Source organism: Antechinus flavipes, chromosome 4, assembly GCF_016432865.1.
Source record: "Antechinus flavipes isolate AdamAnt ecotype Samford, QLD, Australia chromosome 4, AdamAnt_v2, whole genome shotgun sequence".
NCBI classification, from domain to species: domain Eukaryota; kingdom Metazoa; phylum Chordata; class Mammalia; order Dasyuromorphia; family Dasyuridae; genus Antechinus; species Antechinus flavipes.
Window position 1 is genome coordinate 191,411,791 of NC_067401.1, and position 21,341 is coordinate 191,433,131.

Here is a 21,341-nt window from a genome sequence, read left to right on the forward strand (position 1 = left end):
CTTATTATTATACCCTCACTTTATACTAATAGCAAATAAGGAAAAGGTCAAGAGGCATCTGGGGATAGGGTTTATTTAAAGAAAGTGAAAATGTAAAAGTTATCAGGTATCAGTAGGCTCAGAAGTCCATCAAAATAGTCATCATTGATGAGTGGTGGTGCTATCTTTTACCCAGTGAAGGTATGGGAGATTGCCCTGTTGCACAGGCAATGTAATGACTTCAACCACTTCATATGGGTGAACAGTACTAGAGGAAGAGGAAAGATCAAGAGTTGAACAGTATTTTCTCATCCACCTGGAAATACACCCAGGATTCATGTCTAATTCCCACAAAAAACTATTGATATACTCACCGAATAAATTCTGTCAAGGATGGAGCCAAGGCAGTTTGAGTCTTCATCATCTGGAATATATAGAGGACTAGATCAGTAAACTGGATGAGAACAGGAGCTAAAATATTGGGAAAAGAGCTGGAAGATGAAAGATCTTACCATCATCACCTCACTGTCTTCCTCAATCTTCCCTTTCCATTCATAGCTGAAAGACAACAGGACGAATTACTGGGGGGTGAAGGGAGGGGGAATTATGCACACTCTCTAGGAAATCTCTCCACACCTTCCCAATGACTTACACAGATGTAATCTGAGGTACTAGATTGACACAGGCAGCCAGTCGCTTTTCCACCACAGACCTGGAAATGAAGTCCAGTTTATATCGGATCCCTCGTCTCCAACTTTCCTCCTTCCCCCTAAATGTCAGACCCCTTACCTCCAGCCCGCTCCGCGCCCCTCCCCCCCCACCTGGCAATATTCTTGGCGATCTTGTCATTGGGGCAGGTGACAAAGACGACAGAGACGGAGCCAGCGATGTAGTCCGAGCCAGTGGGGACCGAGGCTTCGGGCGACCCTGTGGCCATGGAGAGAGCTCGGGAGAGCAGGCGGAGACAGGGGTGCGTGGAGAGCAGAGAGTGCATCCACAGAAAGGCCAGAAACGCTGCCTGTAAGTGGGGGGCGCGTTGAAAGGAGGAACCCCACCTCCGGGTCCCCAGCTCTGGCCTGAGAACACCGAAACTGATAAGCGCCCTGTCCCTCCACAACCCGGATTATTTCCTAGGCTGGTAAACAAGCCACAGATTCTTGCCCAAAAGGGGACGGTGAGATCGATTTTGAGGCTGGATGGGCAAGTTCAGTTATCTTCGAAAAGGGGTGGGGATCATCACTCACCACTCCGCCGAGCCAGACAAGGGGTCCCCGCCCCACTAACATGCAGCCTAGGCCCACCTAAGATAGACGGGGTTAAAGGTCACGTCGCAGAAAAGGAGTAAAACGTCCCAGAGGCTGGTCCAGAAAAAAAAAAGAAACCGTTCCTGTAAGGCGGCCACGTGACAGGAAAGCCCGAATCTTCACCACACAATGTGACGAAGGAAGCGTCTAGTTCACTGCTCCACCCCAATCCCAGAAGTCCCTGTTTCTCGATTTTCCTCCGCTCTCAAGAGGAGGAAAACCATGAGAGGAAAGAGCAAGAATTAGCCAATCAGGAGATGAATGCATTGACACGTGCCATCCCCTCCTCCGCCTCTGAATGACCGTTAAAAATCATTTGCCCGAGAGCCAAACTCGTTGCGGGCTTCTCTCGTCACGTGATGTAGGAGGCCGGAGAGTGACGAAAACAGTCCTAGGGGAGGGAAGAGGAGGGACTGATAGTTATTTCCAGCCAAAGTAGGGCTTCTGCGTGAGATGGGAGCCAGCTAATCCTAAACCAAGTCCTCATGCCACGTGACATTGGTTGGGGCGGAGGAATAGGAGCAGGAAACTCCTCCCAGTTCCTGCGTCACTATTGGGTGGACCGTCGTGACATCCAGTATGGATTAGAACTGGCTGGTACTAACTTTTTCCACTAACAATTAGTAAAACTGGCCAGAGAGTGATAAGATCTGAAGGAATAAGGAGAAGTCGCATAGTTGCAAGGGAGATGTTACACCTTTGGTGAAGAGAAGGTTGCAGCGTTCCTTGCAGTTCAGGACCTCGATTTATGGGCTAGAGGCAGGGAGGCTCTGGCCTCATTTTCCTAATCTGCAAACTGAAAGGATCGAGTTCTGAATACTTGTGATATTGTAACCGTAGGTGTGACCCAGGAGAAACTCAAATGGCTAAATGCTAGGGAGAAAATATTAGGGTGGAGTCCAGAGCGAATTTTGGGGATCGGGAGTGTGAAAAGAGAGGAGAGGGCTTTGCATGCATTCGGAGCTCGAGATCACTGAATTATTCGTGAGACGGGGTTTGTGCCTCCTTTCCCCCATAGTCAGATTTCAGAATTCTTTGAAGACTAACATTTTAAAATTATGTATCGGAGGGTAGAAGGAACAAGACGTGAACCCAAAAGGCTTGAGTCCTGAATGTTGCCTGTCATTTTTTGTAACCTTTAACAAGTCAACCTCTTTGAGTCTTACTTTCCTTAGCTATAAAAAGCTAACATTTATATTACTCACCTCTCAGGGTTACTGTGGACAAACACATTAACTCTTAAATATAAGCCGAAGGTGCAGTGGACAGTATCTTGAGTCAGGAAGACAGTTCAAATTCTACCTGACATTTACTGCATGAACATGGACAAATCACTTAACTTCTTTCAGCTTCAGTATCCTTATCTGTAAGATGAAAAGGTAGTGGTAATAGTTGAGGTACTGCAAATCTTGAATAACTATGGTGATGATACAAATGGCATATAGAAGCAACATGTTAATAGTGAAATTTGAACCTGAGTTCAAATATAGCTAATGACATTAGCTGTGTGACACTGGGCAAGTCACTTGCCCTGAGGGTCATAAAACTCTCTAAAACTTATCCCCAGAGGCAGCTAGATGGTGAAATGGATAGAGCTGTGGCCCTGGAGTTAGATTGCCTTAGTTAAAATGCAGTCTCAGACTTAATACTTCCTAGCTGTGTGACTCTGGACAAGTCACTTAACCCTAATTGCCTGCAAAAATAAAATTAAAAATTAAAATTAATGAAACTTATCCCCTAAGAAAATTTCTCCCTAAGGTTTCTTGGCATGCTGTAAATACTGGTAGCACCTTTGTGGTAAAATTACTGGTAGGCACAGAGAATAAAAAATAATCTTCACATTTCCTGATTTTAAGGAGCTTACAGTCTAATAAGAGATAGGTGTGCCATAAATACAATTTAGGTGAAATTAAATTCAGCTAATATTAAAGACCAGCTGTGATGTTATGCAATTGGGTATTATGGAAAGAAAGATGAAGAATCACACTCATTGTACTCAAGTTTAAATCTAGTAGAGGGGAATAAGATGCACAAAAAAAAGATACAAGGTTATATGATAAGAGACAAGAGGAAGAATTAAGACAATTTAAGAAAACAAATAAATGGAGCATTGGGCCTGTGACTCCAAGAGAACCAGGAAGCCTGAGTTCAAATCCAGTCTCATATACTTCCTACAGATGTGACCCTTGGCAAATCACTTGACCCTTAACTGCTGCATGGATTATTGCCTTATCTTGGTGATAGTCCTAGCTGACAAAAGATTATCCACTGGAGAAAGAAATGAAGGCAAGCAACTCCAATATCTTTACCAAGAAAATTCTCATGGATTGTCATGGGGTCATAAATCATTGGACATAACTGAACAAGTCACTGTGCCTCATTTTCTTCATCTGAAATTTCCAGCTCTGATATATTGGAAACTTTGTGGTCTATAGTGGGTTGGGAAAGCATAGAGATGGTGGCATTTGAGCTAGACCACAACTTTGTGAAGATTGCTGGAAAAGGAAAGGGAAAATATTGGACAGATCACATAGGGAAACTTGGGTGATAATGGTGCTTCAGGACATCCTTCAACTCCATCCTTCCTGAACTCCACCTATTCCAGCTACCCTCTCCTTCCCCCACTTAAGATCTTTAACCTACCATATTCCACATGGATCCAAGGACTGCCCTACATTCTTTCCCTGGGACTCGGGCACATCTCATGACCCCAAAATTGAGAGGGAATCGAGATAGATGAGAGGTGGAGGCAGGAGAGAAGCTTCTTACCCCCAAATAACAGTCTAATATATCATTGGTCTCTAGTCGTTATCTTTAAAAACTCTTTGGGATCTGGGATCTCTCTTGGATTAAGTAGCTCTCTTAATAAGGTCTCCTTGTTTGAGAGGGATCTGTGTCAGGGGAATCCAACTCATCCTAAATCTGGAATCTAGAATGTCTGAGATTTCTCTTTGCATCTGAGGGGCTTAGTTTCTTAGATCTTTCACAGATCTCCCCTTGGGTCTAGAGTTTCAGTTTTGGAGATCTGTCTCTGAAATCTCTGGGTCTGATGTCTCAGATCTTTTTTCACTGGGTCTGAAATCTCTCCTAATTCCCTCCTCTGAGTCTCTGTCATTAGTCTCTCCAGATCTGGTTTCTCTTTTCTTCAGGTTTCTATCTTTCTCTGGGCCTGGGGTCTCTTTATTTGGCATCTCTTATTTCTGAGTCAGGGGTCCCTGTCTTTGATTCTCTCTGGGTAGGGGTGGGGGCTGCAGTGCATCTCCACCTCCTCCTGCTCTCTCCTCTCTGTTCCCCCGCCCCCCTCTCTCTCTGCTGCTGCCGCTGCTGTTGGCTCCTTTTCTCCTCCTCCTCCTCCTCTCTCCTCCTCTCTGCTCCTCTCTGCTCCTCTCTCCTCCTCTCCTCCTCCTCCTTCTCCCCCTCTTTCTTTCTCTCCCCCTCTCTCTTCTCTTTCTCCCCTGTTTCCCCCCCCCGCCCCCTCCCCCCAGGCCTGATGAGCAGGTCTCGAGCCTCCATCCATCGGGGGAGCATCCCTGCGATGTCCTATGCTCCCTTCAGAGGTACGAGGTGGGGGGAGGGGAGAGAATCAAAAGAGGGAGGGGGAGAGGGGGAGGGGCAGGGGGCGGAGGAGAGGAGAGGCCGGGGGTGAGGGGGAAAGGGGAGAGGGTGAAAGAAAAGAGGCCGGAGAGCCTGGCGTGGGGGGAAATAGGGAAAGGAGGTATAAATGGAGACTGGAGCAATAAGGGAATCAGGGGGATACGAGAAGCAGGCCTTGAGAAGAAATATTGAGAATTAGATAAAGGGATAAAGAGGAAACACTGAAGGGAAAGGTATAAAGGAGAACAGATATAGGATATGAGGGTATTAAGGGGAGGGACATGGAGAGGGAAGAGAGAAGGGGAGAAATAGGAAGGTAGGGGTGGAGGAAAAGGATAGTATGATGAAGGGGTAGAGGGATGAAAATGAAGAGGGGTAAAAGAACCAGGTAGATGGAGAAAGGGCTGGAGGATGGAGGAAGAGAAGAGGTGGCCAGATGGAGGAGGGGGAGGGGAGAAAGGGAATGATGGAGGGGCCAGATGGGAGGAAAGAGTGGGGAGGGAAGGTGGGCTGGGGGAGGGGGGGAGACCAGGGCAGAGGGAGGGCCAGATGGGGGGGAGGGAGAAAACTAGACTGGGAGGTGGGGAACTGGGCCTCCCCCTGCTCCCCAAGTCCCTAACCAATGAGATAGAACGAGAGTCCTACCTTCATTTTCATCTCACCATCCCTCCTCCCCTCATTTCCCTATATTCAAACCCCATCCCACCTTTACTGTCCATCACCTATGTTTCACACACACACATATGGTGTACATCTCTTATATTAGTCCCCTTTTATGTCCATCCCCTATATCTGTCCCCTCTCCTGGTGTCCGTTCCTTATATCCCTCCTCCACCTGGTGTCTCCTTTATATCTGTCCCATCCTCTCAATCCCCTCTTCTCCCCCTCTTCTTTCCCTGGACCCTCCTCCCTTATCATGTTTATTTTTCTGGTCCATATCCAGTTATCTCAAGCTATTTCTTCTTTTCCCAAGGGTACTTGTTAAGTCTGTCTCCCTAAGTCTTTCTTATATGCCCCATTCCATAACAGGTTCCATTCTTTACCCCAGTCTTCTATTCCAAGGCCTAGCTGTGCCTTACCTCCCCTCCCCTCTAATGGCCTTTTCTTTATCTCATTTCCTTCCTTCCTAACTCCTTAGGTTATTTTGTAAGTTTGGGGTTAGTGGTGGTGAGATTAAAGGTATTTTTCATGTCTGTAAAGTATCGAGATATTAGTATTAGTAGATGAGTGGCCAGTATTAGGATATTCCATGTGAGCAGTCAGAGAGATTACACCACTGTAGGCCCTTCCCCTTATCCCTCCATCCCCACAAACATACACATTTGCTTCAACTAGTCTTGTCCTGCCCATCTATTTTCAAGCCTAGACACATGGCCAGGGACTATGGGGGAGAGGAAGGGAAGATGGGAGAGATAGGAATCCTAATTAGGCAGATGAGTATACATGTCTTCCCTCACTTCTCCCAAAAGGAAGTTTTTCTTGAGGTTTAATTTTCATCCTTTTTGCTGCAATCAGCCCCTCCCTAAGTGGCATGATAAGATCTCACTTTGGATACTGAAGTGCTCATGCTGGTATTAGGATGTGTACTATCTAGAACATTAATATGTTTTTGATAAGTGAGATTTTCATGTCTGGAAAGTATTATGGTATTAGTAGATGAGACTATTAGGTTATTTAGACACTATAGAGTGTCTGTAGTTGAGGAGGGTTTATCTTTAACCCTGACTCATCTTTTTTTTCCTTATCCATGCCAGCAAACCAGAGAAGCCAAGTAGAAGACAGGAGGAAAGGGGAACATTTTTTGAGTGTGTGAATTAAGAGGCCGTGAAGGAAATTAGGTTTTGGAAAGATCACCAGACCAAGTGCCCTATATCACATGGAGTCTAAAACTTGTTTTTCACTCCACTATACCTATAATTTTATTTCCCTGAGGCTCCAAAATTTGCTTTTCTTCCTCTAACACCCTCAAAACTTCATTTTTTCTTTTTTTTCACTCAGGTGCCCCTAATCTGATTTTAGTCTTACCACACAGTAGCCTCATTTTTTTCACTAAAACATGCAGACTGATTTCCCACACTGATATATCTCCATAGTCTCATTAACCTGTTTTAGCCTCAATTTCAGCTGTAAAATGGGGACAATACATGCACTACAAACTTCAGGATTGTTTCAAGGTTCAGATGTGATAATCTAAAGTGTTTTATAGCCCTTATAGCAATATGTAAACCATAGCTGATAATACTACTACTAATACTAAGGATAACTTCCTTGCCATAATTTGTTGGGGTTAGGTTTCACTTAAAAGGCAATGAAACTAAGAGAATGGGATAAAGGGGTATCTCAGGGTATCAAGTATAGATTCTCGGATTTTCATAATTTCCCCAGATGTCCTAATCCCAGATTTACAGAGTTCCCCATTTCTTTCATGAGAGATGGTATCCCTGTTACCTTTCCCTTTTCCATTCTTCCACACTGTGTCCTGGGGAATATTCTGTACTAAAGGCTTGCTTCTCCTACCTTTTGGGAGGGAGAAACCATAGATATATACAGGGGCAGTTTCCTGGGTGCATGTTATGATTTTTTGAGGGGTAGTGTTAAGAGGCCAATTTGATCTCTCCTCCTTCCCTAAACAAGGACCTGAACTTTCTGGGCCAGTTGCTGATAAGAGCTTTCCCCTCCTCCCTTCCGCTCCCCAAGAAACAAAACTGTCCCTAGGGACCTGGGAAGGCTAAGGAAGCCATGGAAGGGATGGCTTCCATCTTTTCTGAGACTTACAGGTATCTCCCTCCTTCTTTTCCCAGAAATTTGTTTTTCACAACACAGTTGTTTGGGACACCTTCACTCTTCCTAAATGTGCACTCTTTCCCCACCTCATGTTACTGTACTTCCCAATGTTTCACCATCTTCACTGTCCCTTGAATATGTTTCTGTTAATTCTATATTGTTTCCAAAAGCACAATCCTTTTTTTTATTAGTTATCCCCATCACTTAGCACATTGCTTTGCACATAGTAAGCATTGTTTTTTCATACATTCAGATTAGCCTTTGTTTCCCTCAATCCCTCCCTCTGCCCACTCCAGACCACTTTCTCTGTTTCCCCCACTCAGTTATTCTTTTGAAATACTGACACTTTGTATATACCCTGACTAAATTCTTATCTCCTATATTCACCTAGACATGTAGGATGTCTTTTACCCTCCCTGTTTTCCTAGATGATCAGGTTCACCTTGTATTCCTCCAGATTTTTCAGATATCCCATTATCTGTGTCCCTCAAAATGTGTAGCATCCTTACCAATCATGTCCCTTTCCATCTATCTACAAGGCTATTATCCTTTAAATATTTAAACTTCCCCTTATTCCATATTTGTCTCCCAGATGTGTGGGGCCCCTTGACCCTTCTCTTTATCTATTTCTCAGATGTACGGGGACCCCCTATGCACCGAACCCAGTACGTTCATTCCCCATATGAACGTCCTGGCTGGAACCCCCGATTCTGCATCATCTCGGGGAATCAACTACTCATGCTGGACGAAGAAGAGGTGAGAGAGAGGAAGGGAGGTTGCACAGAGGACCTTTCTTTATATGGGAAGGAAATAGAGTTGGGAAAGAGAGTTTATGACTTAAGAAGAGAAAGAAAATAAGGTGTAGAAAGAGAAAGGAGACAAATGAAGATGGAGAAAGAAGGAATGAAGCATGAGACAGGAGAGAGGCAAGAGAGATGTCCATTCAACCTGAACAATTTCCTTCTGTTGGGAAAAAGAGATTCCAATTTAGAAATGAACCTTCATATCTCATCTCTTCATCATCATAGTGCAGATAAGCTAAATATAATGGGGAAGGTGTGTTAGGTAAAATGGGGAAGGACTGGTGGGATAGGGTGAGAAATTAAGTTGTCTAACTGGATAGAAGATAATCCACTAATCCAAACACCTTTATTTCTACTCCTTAATCTAATCCGAGTATTTAGGCTGAGTATTTAGGACTGAAATTAACAGAAAAGGGAAGTTGAAAGGATAATGGTGGGTTAAATCAGGGTGAATGCAAAGAACTTTATGTGTTTAGGGCATTAGGGAAAACAAGGAGAGAGAGAATAAAGTAAAATAGTAGATTGCAAGGGCTAGATAAATCAGGGATCTGAGGAATTATGGGTGGCTGTGAAACAGTAAAGAAGGTAGTGACCTAATAATTTAGAGGATAAGGGATTATTAATAATTAGAGATTAAATTGTGAGGCCAGGAAAGTAAAAGTGCAGATGGGAGCAAGAGGTGGAAACCTGGGAGACAGTAGGGAGTTGGGAGTGACAGATGTTTAGAGAATTTGGAACCCCAAGAGTGGAGAGGGATGATTTGGGAGCTAGAGAGGTGAATGAATAGTTTGGGGGAGTAAAATAGGACTGTGGGACAAATGTAAAGGATAGTAAGAGAGTGGTGTATTGATAATTCAAATGAATGGAGGGAAACATTAAAAGGGTATGAGAGACCAGATAAATGTCAGAGTATAATATAGGTAACCAGAAAAGTCAGAAGTGGTTGGGAAAGTCACTAAGCGAAAGAGTAGACAAAACAAAACAAAACAAAACCCTGTGAGAGATAGATAAGAGGATAAAGAAGTAGTTGCTAGAGGAATAGAGGGAAACTTAGGGGCCAGGAATTTGAATTGAAAAAAAATGAAGGGTAAGGGAAGAAAAGATTGATTTGGGAGCTGAAGGGTTAAAGAGTGGATTATGTGGAGTGATTGGCAGTTATCAGGGGTTAGAGCTGCATCGAAAGAACTGGGGGCATTAATAGTGAAGAGAAAAGTTGAGTACGATTCAGTGAGGGAGAGCAGTCTAATGAGAGGTGACCAGATGTTTTTGTAAAATGATGGTAGTATAGTGTTAAAGATAATGGGAGGATAAATAGAGGAATGTGAGTTGATATTTCAAAGGATATCCAGGTTGCTCAAGGGCTGTTTAAAATGACCCTTCAAGAGGTTGATGAGGGAATTGAGAAACTTCAGGTGAGGGTTAGTGGATTGAGAAAATGTGTGCAGTGACCAAGGGAAGCCTATTGGAGATTGGAAGATAGTTGGAAAGTGACACTGGCCTCTAGTGGTGGAGAGAAGAGATGATTAGGGAAGGGGGTTTGTGGAAGAATATAATGGAGATAAGGGCTCCAAAGCCTGAGGTTGTCACAAGGAATGGAAAATGTTAGGGATAAGAGTGAGAGAGGTTTTGGAGGATATCTAGGGACAGGTTTGGGAATAATAACAAGACATAATGGAGGCTGGGGGAAGAGGTTAGAGGGGGAATCAGGTGGATAGTAGAGTGGAAGTAGGGAGAGGTGACTGGGGCCTTTGGGGAAAGGGAGGGTTGGGTCCCAGTCTGGCCGAGTGCCTGGCTGTGGGAGGGAAACAAGCTGTGATCCTGATTATAAATGCAGCTTCTGCTGTCCCCGGTGACAGGCAGTAAAGGGGGCTGGGGAAGGGAACACTAGAAAATGAGGGAAACTGAAGGTCAAGGGGAAACTGGACAAGGTGAACATAAAATCCTAGATGAATTGGAAAAGAAACAAATCTTTAAGATGTATGGAAGGAGATGGAGAGCAGTGACAGGATAGGTGTGAGGAATAAAAAATAGGAAAGGAATATACCCATCCACAGACAAACACGGGATAAATCAGGAGGAAGAGATATAAGAGGGGAAACAGTTATCATTTTGAACATCTTTATGAAATGTTAGTTTTCCTGGTGGGGAAAGGGACGGAGAGTGTGGGCTTCTAAAATTTGACCATATTCCCTATCCCATAGATACACCCCCTTCTGATTCGAGACCGGAGGAGTGAGTCCAGTCGAAACAAACTACTGAGACGAACAGTCTCTGTGCCTGTGGAGGGTCGGCCCCATGGCGAACATGGTATGGGGCTTTGGAAGAGAAAACTCTTATGCCCCTAGGAGAGGGAACTGTGTGAGAGAAGGCTAAACGGTGGATCGGGGTGTGTAGATCAGTGGGAGGGTGGCCTGAGGAAGATGGTTTTCAGACCAGGGGAGAGGTCATGGGAAAGAAGATTCTTATACTTCAAAGGGCTTCAAAGAAGGTAACTATTCTTGATTTGGGGTAGGGTAGAGGATAAAAGGCCTATGTCTTGGCTCCACCTTCCCTTTTCCACCCAACTGTGAGGTTTGCCTGGTTTCCGGGTGCTTATAAAAATAGTCTTCCCAGATCTTATGCTTCCTGTCCTGAAAATCCTTTTCTTCCCCCACCTCCCTTTGGTTCTGATCATCAATGCTCCCCTACTGACACTGACCTAGTTCCTTCATTACTCCTTTTATCAACATTCTCTTTTGTTTCCCTCCCAGCCCTTTGACCCTGTCCTACCTTCCCTCCCTCTCCTCCAAACTGGCCACTGGGGTGGCTATTGGTTTGTGGATTAATCTATTTTCTCTTTTTATTTTCTTTTCTCTCACTTTCCTTTGCACTTTTAATATCCTCTTCCTGATTCTTCTTCCATATATCTTCCCCTCCCTTCTCCCAACCCATTTGTCCCTTTCCTTATTTCATCTCTCATCTTGCCCTCCCATCAAATCTCAATTCAATCACCCTTCTGTCTCTGTAATGCCTGTCACTCTATACCTCTGCCTCTATCTCGGTTTCTCCAACTCTCTCCTTTCCATCTGTCTCTTTCCCTCCCTCTCCCCTCTCTCTTTCCCCCTCCACCCCCCTCTTTAGTTATTTAAAAAAAGATTTTTGTCTTCCTGAGAAGTTCGCTTAAAAGGTTTCCATGGGAACAGTGAGGGGAGATGAAGGCATAGAACATAGATCCTGCCGCCAAGGTGCAGAGAGACGCCCTCAGCCCGCGGAAACCACCCTCCACCTCCATAACTGCCCCCACCTCCACCTCCATCACTACCCCCTCTCTTACCATTTCTAGGGCCTAGGCATTTAATATCCAGCTATTTGGTCATTCTTTTTCCCCCCACTCACCGTCCCCACTCACTCTAGCATCCATGCATGCTAGACCCTTTCATTTTTAAAAACCCCACAGGTTCAGACTCTTAGCCCTGCAGCTTATCCCTTCCCCTCCTTCCATGGACTTGATACACTAATCATGTTGATTTGGATCTATCTATATGCCTTCAAAGCCTCTGCCCATGAAGGGATCTAGGGTGTGTGGGTAGCAATCTGTGTATGGCATATTCCTTGCATGTATGTCTCAAAAATATGTGAGGTTTGTCATGGATATATGTGTGGTATGTCGATGTGAATTTTGCCTTATGTGCATAGTGTGTCCAAAATATCCACACAAGAAGCATCTTCATGTATGTGTGAACTGTACATTCATCATCTACTGTAAATCATAAAGCCCTTATCCCCTCCCTTGTCCACCTGCTTTTCACTTACTCTACCCCTCCTCAATCATCCTTTACCCCAGATCCTCTCCTTACCCTGTCCTCAGGACTTGGGGGTCTCTGATCTTGGTCTTTCTGAGAGGTGTTTGGAGTTGGGAATACATCCATAAAGGTGTATGTATGTGTGTGTATTGTGAGATCTGTGGGGGAAGGGCTGTGTTGGAAGCTGTTTTTATATATGGGTCTTTGGGAGCGGGTATATCCACCCATTAGGAGAAAGTCTTTCTGTATGAGACAAGGCAGGCGAAAGGTTGAAGCTATCAACTTAGGGGGGAGGGTTGCCTTTCTACAAAGGGAAGGTCCATGTGGGGGATCCACCCAAGGTGTATATGTATGGGGAGGGGGTCCTGTGGACTAGTGATGTCTATTCAAGCACATAGGAATATATGTTGGGAAAGGTGTCTTGAGTGAGGGGGAGACTGTGGGAGCCAGTGCCTGTGGAGGAGTGTCCACCCACGAGCGTGATGTGAAGGGAGGCCATAGGGGGAGAAATTCTTTGGACCTTTGAGGGCGTGGAGGTTAATGTTTGGGGACTCCACCTCTTTGGGGCGGAGCTGTGGCCCCACGTTTCTCTCAGTGTTTGGGGGTCCTTACGGTGGGGGGAACTGTGGGGGTCCCTAGTTCGTTTTGGGGGTCCCCCTCCCCCTAACTACTCTCGCGCCGTCTCCGGGCGACGGGGCTCGTGACAGAGGCGGCCACGGCAGCAGCGGTCGCCTAGCAACGGCGGCGGGGCCCGGGCAACGGCGGCAGCGGCGGGAGCGGCGGCGGTTAGTACCGTTACCCGCGGCTGTCCCCGTAGCGGCCGTTCCCCCCAGCGGCCCTTCCCGGCACCCCCGCCCCCATCCTGGGCCGAGGGAGCCGAGCCGAGCCGAGCCTGGCCAGACTGTCCCCTTGCCCTCCGTGCCCCCCACCCCCGCCCCATCTCGGGGCGGGGGGGCCCCTACCCCCCTTCAGGAACCCCCACTCCTTCCTTTTCCTCCTCCCCTACTGACCCCCCACTGGGGAGGGGAACGGTACGAGGTAAGGGCGGGCCTGGGGCGTGCAGGCGGGGCGGGGGCGCGTGGCGTTTGGGAAAAGCGGCGTGCTGGGGGGAGGGCCCCGCGGGGGCGCGCTTGTGCGTGGGCGCGCGCGGGGGAGGGGGGAGAAGAGGGGTAGGCCGTGAGGCCGCGCGGCGGCGGCGGCGGCGGCGGCGGTGGCGGCGGCGGCGGCGGCGGGAGCTGCTCCCTCCGCATGTTCTCGCTGCATCTTCCGAGTGGGGGGAGTTATGGTAACGGGGGTGGGGGGGTGAGTGCTGGGCTTTTTTTTTTGCGGGGGGCGGGAGTCGGGGTCGGGTTACTTGGTACTTTGTCGGGGGTGGGGGGTGGGGGGCAGAGTCAGATGTAGTAGGAGACTGGTTGGAGGTCCTGACAGCCGAGGATGGAGGAGATAGTATGTTCGTTGTCTGGATGTGTATTTCTGTTTTTTTCCCACCCGTGTGTTCAAGCCTATGTGTGCTCGTATCTCTCCTTTAATGCACATATCCTTGTGTGTGCAAGCATGTTCACTGGTCTGATGCTTATTGAATCCCTTTACATGTCCAGCTCACTTGTCATCTCTGACCCCATGTGCACATGTATCCCTGCTTGCTGTGTGTTCCATGTCAAGGGTTTATCAGTGTGCCTCCTGTCACACATACGCCTGTGTATATATGCATGAGCCAGTGTTGTTGGCCTGGGTCTCTGTGGCGGTACTGTTACAGTGGTCCAGGGTGTGCCTGGATGCAGGCAAGGGGGTTGAGGATAGGGGGAATGGGTTAAGTGTGCGAGCATGTTGCCTAATTAAGGTACTTTTTTATATACAAAGCATCTTGGGCCCACGACAGTATATAGATAGATAGATAGATAGATAGATAGGCAAAATCTTGGGAAATGGAAAAGCAAGTTGAGAGCAGAAAAAAAAATCTGGACAGAAAGGAGGAAGAGAGAAAAAGCTTGGGGCAAAAATCAAGGAAAGAAGAGAGAAAGCTGGGAGAAAAAAGAGTCAAGAGAATAGAGCTGGAAAGGAAGAAGATATCCAGAGAAAAGTGGAAAACGGGAGAGGGAAGGAAGAAAAGAGTCAAAGGAGGGGCAGCTAGGTGGCGCAGTGGGACAGAGCACCAGCCCTGAAGTCAGGAGGACCTGAGTTCAAATGTGACCTCAGACACTTAACACTTCCTAGCTATGTGACCCTGGGCAAATCACTTAACCCCAATTGCCTCAGCAAAAAGAAATTAAATAAAATAAAACAAAAATAAAAAAAGAGTCAAAGGAGAGGCATGGTGCTGGGGGAGGAGAGGTTAGAACTAGAGCTAGAAGAAGGAAAGAAAAAGCCTGAAGGATGAAGCTAAATTTTGGGGAGAAGGGATGAAGGGACTAAAAGAGGAAAGGAAAGGGAAGGAGAAAAGAGCAGGGATCTCTTAGGTCTTAGGGAAAAAAAGATATTTGAAGGAGGTGAGGAAGAAAGATGGCAATTTGTCTACTGTTGGACCAATGGGAAGCAATGGGGAGTACTAGATTACTGTAGGCCTTCCAGGAATGGGATCTGTATTAGTGTGGGATCTGTCATAACAGAGACTGTCAGTATAGGTCTGTCAGCTCCTCCCTTTCCTGTCCCCAGCACAGATGTTGTTCCCAATAACCTTATTTCTCCTCTGCCCCCAAATCCCACTACTTCTGGCAGGCTAATATAAACAGTATAGTGTTCATCCTTTTCCGGTGCCTTTTCCATCTCTTCCATCGGCAAGTAACTTAGTGGCAAAGAGCTGTGTAGGGAGAAGGGAAGAAAGAAGGTTAAAGGCTTTGGAATTGGAGAACTGAACAGGGGAAAGAACTTCTGAGAAAATGATGAGATTAAGAAGGCTGGTTGGTTGGTAGAGTGGTAACTCAGGTGCTTGCTCTATATGTGAATGCAGTTGTGTGTGCATGAGGTTTATACATGTGTGGGTGTCTGCACAATGCCTGTGTTACAAGTCTCTGTAGTTGGTGTGTATATGTAATTGTGTATAGGGATAAAGTGTGAAGATAAGGAATTATGTATGCCTATAAGCAAATTTGCTTTTATACATACATAAATATATATGTATGTACTGGATTTTTTCACTTGGTATCATTGTTCTTAAATCTGTGTTTTTGTCCCATCTTCCCCATGTCTTGTGTATCTTTCTGGGTATCTTATTTATTACTACATGTGTCTTCTCTGCATACTTGTGACCTGTGTTTGAGTTCACAGATACATGTTTCTGGTGATTCCTATATGGATATGATACATTCTAATGCCTTGTGAATTATTAGCAAATTGATTAATTCTTCTGATTATCTTTAATTTCCAAAAACGATACATTCATCTGTTTGAAGTTTTATGTTTTGATTAGAAATGTTTAAGACAAAAGTATTGACCGAGTTGGTTTTAGAATACTAATGATTTAGTCTAACATTTATAGAATGACTTTTTTTTTTTAGTAATGGTTATTGACTTTTAATATACTTAGTACTTAAGTTTTTTTTTAAGTTTAACTGAGTATAAACAGAAGAATAATGAATTTGCTAATTGTTCTTGACCCTTTTAAAACAGTAACTATGAAATAAGAGATAGGAAGAAACACATGGGACCAGTGGAATATCAGCAGTGTAAATGGAAGATATGTACATTCTGTTTGTAGGAACATGTGTTAGAGGTTACAGTGTATTTGCATACCAGATAATACTGTATTTGCATGGTGTTAAATGTCTCACCATATCATGCTCACATTTGTAGCTAAAGAGCTAAGTATGTATTCCCCACGTTATTCACACAATTAAGCACATATTCCCACATTAGCACTTCTTATGTGTCTGAGTTTAAGCATGTATTCCCATACTGTGTATGGTCACCTAATGTTTCTGGGTCTAAGCATGTATTCCAGTGTTTAAGGCTGTCTGTAGGCTTGATATACATACATAATATATTCTTCCATATTTTCTGTGTTCTCCCTACACATGTGCCTGTACAGCTGTGTCTCCATGATATATACATCTGCTCCCAAAGACCAACCCTATGTCCCTTGTCATGGTGTTAATATGTTAGTGCAGGCCTCTTCCACTGGTATTTTAAAGGTGCGTGGAAGCTATATATCCCAGTCTGGACCAATTCTCAACCACGAAGGCAGATCTTTGTGAAAAGATAGAGAAGGCCTTCTCTGCTCCCCCTCTCCCTGTTTTGGAATACATAGAGTTAACAAATGGTTGTTCCTGCTCTTTCCCCCACCCCTCCAGCCTGTAGCTTCTTGTTGCTGTGGTGATGTTGGCCCCACCCCTGATGCAGCACCTGCCCCACCATTGGCTGCAGTGGTGACTGTGGGGCTGGGTGGGGGGAGCCTGGGCCTGGGCAGCCATTCTGGAGCAGGAGCCGGAGCTTTAGCATCCCCCCTTAAATCCCTCAGCATTTCTTCAACCCCCACCTCTACCCCCTCCAAATTCTTTGGGATTCATTAGCTTCAATATCCATTCCTCCAAACCATCCTTCAGTAACCCCTAGAGATCAGAACCTTATCGGCATTCAACCTACCTCCTCTGCCCTTCCCCCTACTTGGGAGCCCCAATATCCAATCAACCTCAGTTTCTTCTCCCCTTCCCCTTCTTTGTCCATCTTTTTTCTCCAACCCCTCCCCCCCCTCCAGAATCCCAGCTACTGCAATAGAGGTGGAATCAGTCTTACCCACTACCCATCCTACTTCCAATCATTTTTTCCTTTTCTTAGCATTTTTCCATTTCTGTATTTCCTCATCTAGCCCGTATACCCCCACCAACCTAGTGACAGCGCCTCCCACCCCTTCCCAGGCCAAGGAGGGGGGAAATGGGGAGCTGCCTTGGCATTCTGAGCAAGCAAGGCCCCCAGGAAGGAGGAGCAGGTTGATGAAGTCCCTAGCTGTGGAGGTTCAAGCTGCTTAAGGGGACTGACATTTGACCTATCTCCTCTCCAGCTATGTCCCCTGAAGGAGTAGGAGAAAGGGTATTTGAGAGAAAGCCTGCCTACTCAGCAGATAGATTTCGGTATCTACGGTTTCTCTGACCCTACTAGCTATGTCCCTTTACTGACTGCAGACCAAAATGATGGGAATAGGACCTCCTACCCCTTCCTTATCTGGGGGCTCCGGCTCTAGCTCCTTACCCCCACCTTCTCGCTGTCATCACTGCTGCTGTTTCTGCTGCTTTCCGGGGGGTAGGTGAGGCTGGGGTGGAAGGAGGGGGAAAGGGAGAATTTAGGGGCAAGGGTACAGACCTGGGGTGATATCTCTCCCCTTCTTCTCTCCTTTCCCTTGCCCTCAATCCTACCTCCCCTTCAGAATACCACCTGGGCCGCTCCAGGAGGAAGAGCGTTCCTGGAGGGAAGCAATACAGCATGGAGGCCGCCCCCGCAGCCCCTTTCCGGCCCTCGGTGAGTGAGTGACTGCACCCCTGCCAGATGTGGTTCCAACTAGTCTCTCCTTCCCCCTCAGTCTTAGCTGGTATCTGTGGTTTCTGGAAAAGGGGGCAGGGAAAAGTGTGTGTCTGTCTTGTCTTGTGTCTCCACCTCTTCCACATCCCTTCTTTTCAACTCTGTCCCGTGCTTCTTTGACCAGCCTTGCCATTTTCTCTTGGCTGTTATATGTGAATAGGAACTGTGAGCAGACATGATGTTCTTTTCCTTTTAAGGTTCCGATTCATTCCCAAGATTTCTCTCCCTAGTTGTTGAAATGGGCGGGCTCTGCTGACCTTGCCTTTCTCTCCCCTCCCCTTTCAATCCCAATCTCTGCATCCCCCCACCCCACCCCCAGCAAGGCTTCCTGAGTCGAAGGCTGAAAAGCTCCATTAAACGCACAAAATCGCAGCCCAAACTTGACCGGACTAGCAGCTTTCGACAGATCCTGCCTCGATTCCGAAGCGCTGACCATGACCGGTACAGTGGCTAGGGTTCATGATATTGTGGGAGGGGGCAGATTGTGGAGGCAGATGGTTGAGATTCTAAGGAAAATCAAGTTAACAGTTATAGGGGAAGATTACTATGGGTCAAAAGGAATGGAGAAAATACTAAAGGTATACATAGCAAAAGTGGGGTGTTTAGTTACATAGGTAGACAGTGATCTGGGAGATAGTGGTGGTAATATATGTTGTCAGATGGGAAGAGAAATCTAATTTGTCTATATAGGTTTCAGAAGAACAGAAGTGAGGCTAAACAGAATATACAGGTTGTAGAAGGAAGGTATGAAATAGAGTGGATGAGATGGGCTGGGGTGTCATACAGATGGTTAAAAGGGAAGGGGGAGACTGAATTTGTGAGGAATCTATATGGGGACAGAAAAGAATGAAGATGAGATGGAAAATTCACAGAAGGGGCTGGACAAGGTAAGGCCAGTAGATATGATTTTTTTTTTTGGCTAAATTTTCTGGGGGGATGTTTAGATAGAAGAGATAAGACTGAGACGATATAGGTTAACAGGGAAGGGACGGAATTTAGAGATAAATATATAGATGAATAGGGCTACTTTTGACAAAGTTGGGAGAGGGGATAATCTACCAGTGTATGTCTCCATTCCTTGGAATCTCTCTTCCTACCTTGCTTCCTTCCCCACAACCCCTCCTACCCTCTATGAGAGAGCCCTATCTTACCCTTCCCCCATGTCTAGCCACCCCCAGGGTTGGTCAAATAGAGATTTGGATAAAGTGAGTCATACTCTCCCCTCCCCCTTAGGCTGAAAAGGGTGGATTTAGGGCCAATGGGGGGTGAGGGCATGGTATTCCTGGCCGCGGGGGCGGGGTGGGGGGGCCGGGGGAGCTTGATGCTGACGGCAGCCAGACCCGAGATGACGAGGCTGCTATAAATAGTCTCAAGGAGGCTCCCACACCCGAGTTCCCCCCTCCCTCTTCTCTGACTCTCCACTCTTTCCCTTTCCATCCACAGTCCTCATGTTCTAGTATCTGGAGTCTTTTTATTATTTGCCATTTTCAGGAGGAACATGGAATATGAATTTGTCCTATCTCTCCATTTCTTTCTTCTCTTCTCTCATCTTCTATTTCTGAATCTCCATCATTCCATTGTTCTTCTATGTCTCCATTTCTCTTTTCAAATTAATCTCTTCTATAGCCTTTGTTTTTTATTCTTTCTTTCCATTCTTCATTTTTGTTACCTGTCTGTCTTACTATTTTTTAAATTTTCTTCCTTTTATTTGCCCATTTTCCCTCTTTCATCTTTTCTTCCCATCTCTCTTTTTTCTCTCCTATTTTTTTCTCCAAATTAATTTTCATCCAAGAAAAGAACTTCTGAATTCTTCATTGCCCAGATGTCAGCTCTTTTTTGTTGGCTTGTCAGTCTCCTTCCTCTTTTTTCCTGTATCTTCTTAGCACCCTTTCCCTTAATTTCTCTAGCTCTTAACTCTTCCTGAATTGAAATTTTGTTTCTAAGATCACAATACCTTTGGTCCATTCTCATCCCCAATTTGGTCCATTCTCACCCCCAATTCTCTTTTAAACAAATATTATCTTGTTCTCTTTTCTACCAGTGTCCAGCTATGTATTTAAGACAGTGTATATATAATGGCATGTTTTGAGACACCCTCCCCCTTCAGATCTCAAAGATTCTCATGATATAGGGATTTTTATAACATCTCAAGAGTTTCACCCTTCCTCCATCCTTCCCATCTCCATTTCCCAAAGACTAGATGAAACTGAGACTAATCTCTTATCTATGTTCTTGAGTATCTATATCTCTTAGTAAGGAATAGGGATAACATATATAAGTAGAGAGTTAGTTGAAAAAAGAAATTATTGTGTGTTTCAATTCTATATCCCTTCCCACTGCTTATCTAGGGCCCGGTTGATGCAAAGCTTTAAAGAATCCCACTCCCATGAGTCCTTGCTGAGTCCTAGCAGTGCAGCTGAAGCCTTGGAGCTCAACCTAGATGAAGACTCTATCATCAAGCCTGTGCACAGCTCTATCCTGGGCCAAGAGTTCTGCTTTGAGGTGGTAGTCAAAAAATGGGTTGTGGAAGGGAACCAAAAAAGAAGATATAGGGTTATATTAGAGAATCAGAGGAAAAACAGTAGAAAGCTGCTGTGGCCTCTCTTCCATTTGAAATCTTACCTGTCTATACTGTGTGCTCTTCCAGGTGACAACATCATCAGGGACTAAGTGTTTTGCCTGTCGCTCTGCAGCGGAGAGAGACAAATGGATAGAAAATCTGCAGAGGGCCGTGAAACCCAACAAGGTATTGAGAAGAAAATTAGAGTACTAGGTAGGAAGAAAAATAAATACAGGAGAAGAGGAGAAATCAAGGATGTTGGAAAAGAATATCATTTTTCTCTGGATCTTCTATCTCTTTTTCCTATGTCCTTGTCTCCAGTCAATACTCCTCCTCCGCCCCCAGCCTTTGTTTAACTATAGTCTCTTAGACCTCATAGTCCTTGTAGTTTAACTTTCCTCCTAATGCAGAAATTGGTTCTGCAACAAAAGTAGGATCCATAGATATAGAGCTGAAATGTATCTTATGATCTATTTAGCCCAAACCCTTTATTTTACCGATGAAGAAACTGAGGTCCAAAGAGGTTAAATTATTTGTCACAGGATCACACAGGTGTAAATAACAGATAGGATTAGACCAAAGTCCCTTGACTTTAAAGCTATTGGCCTTTTCACTGTATCACATCAAGTAGATGAATGATCTAGCTTCTGCTTGAACACTCTTTAGTTGTGGATAATCACTTTGATGTTAATACATTTATTATAAGGCAACTATAATTATTTTTTTAAATCTATGTCTTCTATGTTAAATAAAAAAAAAAATCTATGTCCTTGTAACTTTTGTCCTTGTTCTGCCATTTGGAACAACAGATAGAATGACAGAATGATTTTACTCCATTTTTTGAATGAGTCTTTCAAATTTTTGAAGATACCATGCTGCACAATATAATAAAAAGAGCACTGGCCTGCAATGTAGGAAACCTGGAGCCCAAACTATGGCTACCAAGAACTTTGACTTTGGATGAGACAATTCAGTTCTTTGGCCTCACAGTTTGTTCATCTGTAAAATGAGAGAGTTGGACTTACTG

At 45.3% G+C, this 21,341-nt stretch overlaps 2 protein-coding genes across 14 annotated transcripts in view; one reads left to right on the forward strand and one right to left on the reverse strand.

Annotated features, from left to right (window-relative positions):
• Positions 1-57: 57 nt before the first annotated feature.
• CUTA (cutA divalent cation tolerance homolog) lies at positions 58-1,405 on the reverse strand. Of its 2 annotated transcripts, none has more exons than XM_051996387.1 (6): positions 1,224-1,405; positions 801-997; positions 632-691; positions 492-537; positions 354-403; positions 58-247 (listed from the first exon to the last, which is right to left on the reverse strand). In XM_051996387.1, the coding sequence occupies exons 1-6, from the start codon at positions 1,263-1,265 to the stop codon at positions 142-144; spliced, it is 501 nt and encodes a 166-aa protein (XP_051852347.1). In that variant the 5' UTR covers positions 1,266-1,405; the 3' UTR covers positions 58-141. The 2 variants fall into 2 exon arrangements, with proteins under 2 accessions (XP_051852347.1, XP_051852349.1); XM_051996389.1 differs by having other exon boundaries at positions 1,281-1,400.
• Positions 1,406-4,659: 3,254 nt separating this feature from the next.
• The window catches only part of SYNGAP1 (synaptic Ras GTPase activating protein 1), a 33,461-nt gene continuing 16,779 nt past the window's right edge, over positions 4,660-21,341 (forward strand). For 3 of the 12 annotated variants that reach the window (XM_051996398.1, XM_051996396.1, XM_051996395.1), the window contains exons 1-7: positions 4,660-4,840; positions 8,296-8,417; positions 10,666-10,771; positions 17,603-17,694; positions 18,074-18,195; positions 20,103-20,256; positions 20,402-20,500. In XM_051996398.1, coding sequence (XP_051852358.1) covers positions 4,774-4,840; positions 8,296-8,417; positions 10,666-10,771; positions 17,603-17,694; positions 18,074-18,195; positions 20,103-20,256; positions 20,402-20,500 — 762 coding nt within the window. In that variant the 5' untranslated portion in view covers positions 4,660-4,773. Of the gene's footprint in view, positions 4,841-8,295; positions 8,418-10,665; positions 10,772-12,988; positions 13,285-13,465; positions 13,532-16,194; positions 17,479-17,602; positions 17,695-18,073; positions 18,196-20,102; positions 20,257-20,401; positions 20,501-21,341 lie in introns of those variants that run through there. The other 9 variants (XM_051996390.1, XM_051996391.1, XM_051996392.1 and 6 more) reach the window with 6 other exon arrangements.